General features: G+C 35.7%; 1 protein-coding gene across 1 annotated transcript; it reads right to left on the bottom strand.

Moving 5' to 3' along the window:
• Positions 1–1,093: 1,093 nt before the first annotated feature.
• On the bottom strand, positions 1,094–2,107 carry C922_02474 (hypothetical protein; the record flags this gene model as incomplete). The annotated part of the gene is made up of 1 exon (XM_008818073.1): positions 1,094–2,107. The coding sequence occupies one exon, from the start codon at positions 2,105–2,107 to the stop codon at positions 1,094–1,096; it is 1,014 nt and encodes a 337-aa protein (XP_008816295.1).
• Positions 2,108–7,158: the final 5,051 nt, after the last annotated feature.

Genomic DNA, 7,158 nt, shown 5'->3' with positions numbered 1-7,158 from the left:
AATGCCAGTAAAAATGATTGGAAAGAAACGCATACGAATGAAATCAGAAGTATCCGGAATAAATTATAATGATGTAACAGATATTTATGGAGCCATATGAGAATCATTCACGATTATATATCGTTGTATTAATGCATCCAATGTGAGAATGCTCATAATACGAGTTTGCTCCGCCGTTGTCTTCCTCCTTCGTTTTACCAAAGAGTACGAAAAACACAAGACAGCAAGAAGGGAAAGTAACAGTGTCGAGGGGCCAAAAAGGAATTAAAACATCGTTCCTGATGTCAGCAAAACAGAGATTAAAAAGGAAGTCACCTGTTGTTCTTAATATCAGCATAGAAAGAAAAGATAAAATATGTGGGGACTTAACAGCAGAGAGCCTGATCGGAAGTGAAAACAGAAACAGAGCGTGTGATACAGATGGGAGGGGGCATATAATAATTCCACTTATAACCCCTCATAGAAATCCTTCCTGAATTCTCCTGATCCGTACTTTTATAAACACCAGAACTCTCCCCTTTAGAAGTTAATAGAATGCGACCTGTGATTTTCCCCTTTGGGAGACATAAAACATACTCCTGATCAGCTTGAGGAAAGTAGATCCCAGAGAGGAGAAAGAGACATCTGTCGTCATGACACGAATAAATTATATAGCCATCTTAGCTTGGTATACCAGACTCTGATTCCAGGAGATGTATTGAGGTTAAGTAATGAGGCATCCATATAGCTATATAGGTTTGCAGCATTCCGGAGCTACCCAGGACCCCCACAACATGGGGGCTCCTTACTTCTAATTCTATATACAACAGGAATCGCTCTATAACAACCCTATTAAAGTGAAACTAAGAGTAGGGGCTTACTCAGGGCAAGATACCATGTTACAATACGACACACAGTGGAAATGTGATATAAATAACACGATTAAAAAAAAGAGGGGACTAATTGTTCAATTCATGAAGGGGTTTTGGGAGTTACCATCCTCCTTCAACAATGGAGTCGCCCCGCTATTATTACAACATAGCAGTGAATAATAATCAGTCATTGTTTTGGAACAAGTTGCTGAGATCTTGTCTCACAGGGATTTCTTCACGCGTTATATACAATCCTTAAAATGAAGCTTACTCATACCGTTGAATGTCTGTCGATATTCGGATACTTTCAGAAGCACATAAAGATATTCTATGACACCTAAAGCAAAGAGTCCATAAGATACAGAAGGGACAACTATCAATGGGATGCCTACTAATAACGGTAATACTTCCAGTGTATATGCAACCAGCATCCGTAAAAGGAGCATCAGACGATATACTTCAATCCCCAGTAACCAGTACTCACTCCTCCTAATATGGGGATGCTGTTTACCCCTCTGTACAGAATTGTATGCTTTATATGATAAGGAGGATGCGGGACCATGTAGAATTGTTCGACAAGTATGTATTATTTCTGCCGCTGTACTCTTAGGTATTGGATGGCACACCGAATTGATGACGACGTGGTATTGCTTGAGGAGTATAGTACGAATTCCCGTGAATGCGTGCTGATGATTCCGGATTTTCAGTATTGCGATATTTCCTAAGATTCTTCCCTTGAGCTGTTGATGTACTGTATGGATTTTCCCCATTTCCCCTTTGAGATTGAGGAGATATTTTGTTTGACGTTTTACTTTGGTTCTAAATGTTCTATTTCTCATTGATAAAGTTTCTTGGACAGCCACACCTAATTCTCTTTGATATTCTATGATAATGCTGATTCGGGTAGTTAGAACCCTCTGTCCTATGTATCTAATCCTTTGAAGAATCCGTTGCAAAATATCGATATTATGTGTAATCATAACGATATGTATGTTTCGTATGTTGTGTATAAAAGAATTACGCGGCTTCCGATCCCCTGATAATCCTGCTTTTGAGCTTTCACACATTATTGCTTCATTATTTGTGAGTTCTTGTATAGTATGCCCCTGCCAGTGCCTATCTAAAATATTCCTAGTAGGTGTGATACTTCGGTTCTCAAAATCCTCTAACAAAGACTCTTTACAGGAACTGTTAATATTGCCTTTATTTTTCAGGATATACTTATAATCCCTTTTCGAGAGGAGATTCTGAAGCATAGACTAATTCCAAGTGTTTTTGAACATGTGTCAATAATAGCCAAGTATTCCTGAGGCGCACAATTCCAGTAGTGTTATTGGTGGTTGTTATATGTCTATGGCCTGATCCCTCTAAGGACAAATTATGAGCAGGATTATCGTACATCCTGGAAGACGATGTTTTCCTGTTTTATAAGTATGATAAAGTCTTTCCTTCCATAATGAGGAGTGAATAACTTTTCTCTATTGATAGGGAACATCTGATACTTACCATGCCCTTATCGTACACAAAGCATAATAATACATAGGTTATCCTAGATATTCCTTCCAAAATTCGGAATTCGATTATTCGATTCTTGCTTTAATTTCTCTCTGCTTCATGTCATGTTTCTCATCACATTATTCCATAGGGTATATGCCCATATCCCTATATGTCCTTCTCCATTTATATCTATACCAGCATGTCTGGATCTATTCATATATGAAGACTTATAAAGATACATGCCTGGTCCCTTATAAGTATAGGGACTTATATATTCATATGGATTCATAATTATCGACATAGGACTGCACAGGAAAAGAAAGGAAGAACTTCGAGGTTTTTATCGCTTGTAGCATTTTGAAATACTGAGTTTATGTTGGCGAATAGATTCCTCCCTTGGGTTTTATTTCTAACTTGTGTTTCATCTATATATAGACTGGGGGATATAGGAGCTCATCACAGTCATGTATCTGATGCGTACCCTACAGAGAGAGGAGTGAGGGGTTCCCACAAAGAAGGACGATCCTCAGCATCAGACTCTGTTATACTCTTTCGGTTAATGATAATAACAGGCCCTAATTTATGAGTCACTTCTATTTAATATTAATATTATGATATAGGTGATGGCGGAGAATATATTTTTAATAGACGAATCGAGGAGAGAATAATTAAGATTCATGACATGTTGGGATTGCTATTCGGCGACTGTTCGTACGAGTTATCCACAATGGCTTCTATCAATACCATTGAGGATGAGCAATATTCTCAAGAATGTTAAAGAACAATTCACAAGTCGTTACAGGAGCTTACACTGATATTGGCGCAGTATTATGATAGAAATCCTAAAAGAAGGAAGAATGCGGATAAATATCATAGGCATCCCTTGCAACTTATGATTACGCACTCTTTGATTTATAATTGACGATGTATCAGGAAATGAGTTCAAGGGGCAATTATTCTTTTAGTACTCGGAATCAGTAATCCTCTTATATTCGACGTATCGTTGAAATGAGAATCCATATTGTAAACACTTATGTTGATATATACCATTGTATATATATATTATGGAATAGCTACTTGTGGTTTAATATTTCATCAAGCGTGGCTTCACTATGATTTTTATGAATGAGGTATAGGCTGCAATTCGAAATAGTTATATAACAGGATATCAGGATGGGGCCAATATCTTATCAAGGACATTTCATCTAAGGAAGGGTCATGTATTGTATTGGATTCTGTTATGGCCATCTGTTTCTTCCTTGGTATCTTATTTTTTCCTCCTTTTGCAGAACATAATTAAAGGATATTTGCCGATACTCCTCCTTTTTGGAGGACTTCTTATGTGTTGTCGGGTACATTAATCCTATTATAGATTTTACAATAATATAGATTACCCCAGATGAGGAATATGCTGTATCCGTTTTCGAAAACATCAATCCCCTGTCAGTTGTTTCACAATGAGGTAAACACTCCGCAAGCTGATACTTGTATACTCCTATTAAGATTGAGGATGTGTTAATCGTGAAGTTTACTGCTGCTACTTTTGCCTTTTTCCTCCTTCTTCCTTCCCTTTCTTTGCCGTTTCGTTCTTACTTTCTTTATGTCTCGTCTGTAATATACTATCATTATTTTCTTCTATATCTTTATAATGTCCAGGTCCATATTTTACACACATAGGTAATGCACTATAATTAAGTGGTGTACACTTCTCATATTAATTATTTCTCTGAAAATAATTTGTCAGGATCTATTTAATTATACGGCACACATGTTATGATTCCTTGCACCACAGTGCAATATTGACATTGTTCTGTTTCTTTTCCTGATTTCATCCTCGTGATAGTACGTAACTTCTCTGACCCCTATATAATCAACCGTATTTATCATAGCTTTCCTATTTCATAACTCAGTAAACGTTGGCCAATACACACTAATATATAACGGTCTTCTATAGCTTATGTCCCAGAAATCTTATATTATCTTTCAGAATGTGTAATTATTACAATTCACATTGTTATTTATTTCGATTCAGGGACTTTATTTAAAATTGATTCCTTTTCTTATTAGTATATAACATATGCATTAAAATGCAGAACTATCAGATTAAAATTGCAATACAATGCGTACCTCTTCCTAATGGTGCATACTCTATTAGCTATATTTCTCTAAAAAATATGATATTGACATGAATGAATCCGATTTTGTCATAAAAAATAATTATGCACTGGTCTATTTAATTATCACTTGTACAATACGCTCACATGTGTTGCACACTTCCCCTGTAACTCCACTGAATTATTCATTCCTGCAGAAGCCCCTTCGCAATTTTACTGAATTATTTATTTCTGTAAAATGGTCCGTGTAATTCTAGTTTATCATTTATTCCTGCACATTTCTGTCTGTAGTTGTACTGTTTTATTTATCTTTCCATCACAACCTTCGTAAGTGCATCGAATCAGTTATTCCTCCACAATAGTCCGCGTAATTGCATTGAGCTATCCATTCTTGCAATGACTCTCCTGTAACCGCATACAACGATCGATATTCCTGCAGCATCTGCTGTTATTCAAGCTGTGAGCTCCCCAAAGGATTTCCGATTTTTAAAAAATACACACAGAAAAATCACGACGTTACTATCGAAGAACACAGAACAAGAAAAAAAAAACTACGAAGCCACAAGAAAAATAACCTAAAAATCAGTGACAGACGCATTTGAATAGGATTTCATTGTAAACTCTATCCAATGGACAAAATGAATATTACATTCTAAAGAGGCGCATTGTTACGGTGTATAAAACATGTTCGGGGACATCAAGGTGTCCCAACCACCTTATCGCAATTACTCAGAATATAGATAATTTTGGGATGTACTTAATGATAATTCTATAATCCTCACATGTATATGTACATAAATTCACATATCCATATATATACTCCTGTGATCACCATGTATAGATGAAAATGCCGAAGAAGCAAGGTTATATACAATATGCAGCAAGCCCCCCTCCCGGATTATTTCCCGAATTTGTGGATTCGCCCCCTGTTGCATCATAATGTAATGCAGAAATATCTAATGATTTTTAATATAGAGAAGATTTTCACTATATATTGATCCATTCCTATCTTAAAATATAATGAATACAAACATCCTTGATAAAGAAAGCATATGAAAAAATTATTTATGGCAGAAAAACATCCCTGGAATGTTTTCCATCAAGGCTCCTGTTCCTTCTTTTTCTCTTTGAACGATGTAAAAAAATTAACCGCACTTACAAAACAAACATTGCAGGATATTTGAACCTGCAGCGCAAAATGGAACACATCTCAAATATTGAATTCTGCATTTATCCTTTGTTTCTTTGGGTACTGATCCGGCTATGTGTCTTCTATCTCTTTCTTGGCCGCCTGTTTCTATCTATCACCCATTGTAATAGTTATTGATGTCCCTTATACGCCCCTATTCCTTAAGACTGTTAAATTATTTATATTTATGAACGTATAATTGTTACATTAGAATAAACATGGGGTATCATCCGATGCATATCCCATACTCCTTTAGTCCTGTATGTCCTTATTAAGACGTTGTCTATAATCTTCTAACGATTTAGCAATTATAGCAGTGAAATAGAATAAACATCCTGAACATCCTTTATTTTTGCAGAATCTGATTAAATATATGTTAGGTGACTGTTTTTACGAGGAATTATAAGTTGTATTTGTTTCATATTCCTGCCATTAGGATAAATTAAAAATTTCACTCCTATACTGTCTCATTCTCTAACTAAAATTTTCCCGATATGATTCACCCTAATTCGGGTACTCACGTAGAAGCCAGAATAGACCTCTTATTTATTGTTATGTAACAAGCACTTATAGTTCACACGCAGAGGGGGTATGCCTGTCCTTTCTTCCAGTCCATGTTCGCGCTCCTTACGTGAATGTAAACCCAATCGTATCCAGCTGTCTCCCGTTTCTCGTCGTCTTCCCTTTATTCCAGAGTAGAACTAAAGAATTATTGAATAAAACCTTAGGTTTCCTATATATAATTGGTGTAGGCTCCCCTGCAATAACTTAATTTAGGACATATAATCGATATAAAAATTGTAGCACCCTAACGGCATGAATGTACTCACACGTTATTCTCCTCATTTCTACGTGTTGATATTTGTGATGGTACCATTCGGTACATAAAATTCTTTAAGCTTATCTTCCTGTAATTATAAATGACGAAAAAAAAACAAAAAAAAAGAGATAGAGGAGCCGTATGGTACATGTAGGAATGAGAACATAAGCATAAGCGCCCCCAGGAGAAATAATGCTTCCCTTTTTATATTATCCAAAAGAAAGAATTCATAACTATAACTTATTTGACTTCATCATTGCGTTTTGTAAACTTACGATGATGTGTAAGCGCGCGTCTGAAGAATTTTACCAACACTCATCCTTTAAAGATTCAACGTTTTAATCATATACACTCCGCATTACATTATGAGCGTATATTCGGAATATGAATGCTTTTTGTAATGGAAACTTGCGCATCATTTTATTATTTCCCCCCAAGAAATACAATTTTAAATCCTTCTTAAATACTCTTAAAAAATAGGTGTGAAATTTTATTCTTCTCAGGCTAAAAAAAATGATATCACGCCCTATTGTGCACAAACAAAATTTCATAATATACGCTATATGAGTTTCTCTCAGCCTTACAAAATTTCCATAAGATAATACTTATATGACGATCGCGTCAAGATCATTAAGAAATGATAGTTCTTATTTGCACATATACACTATTATTTCATGACTACATAAA

The sequence above is a fragment of the Plasmodium inui genome (assembly GCF_000524495.1).
Source record: "Plasmodium inui San Antonio 1 unplaced genomic scaffold supercont1.8, whole genome shotgun sequence".
NCBI classification, from domain to species: Eukaryota; Apicomplexa; class Aconoidasida; order Haemosporida; family Plasmodiidae; genus Plasmodium; species Plasmodium inui.
This window is presented reverse-complemented; position numbering and strand designations above follow the sequence as displayed.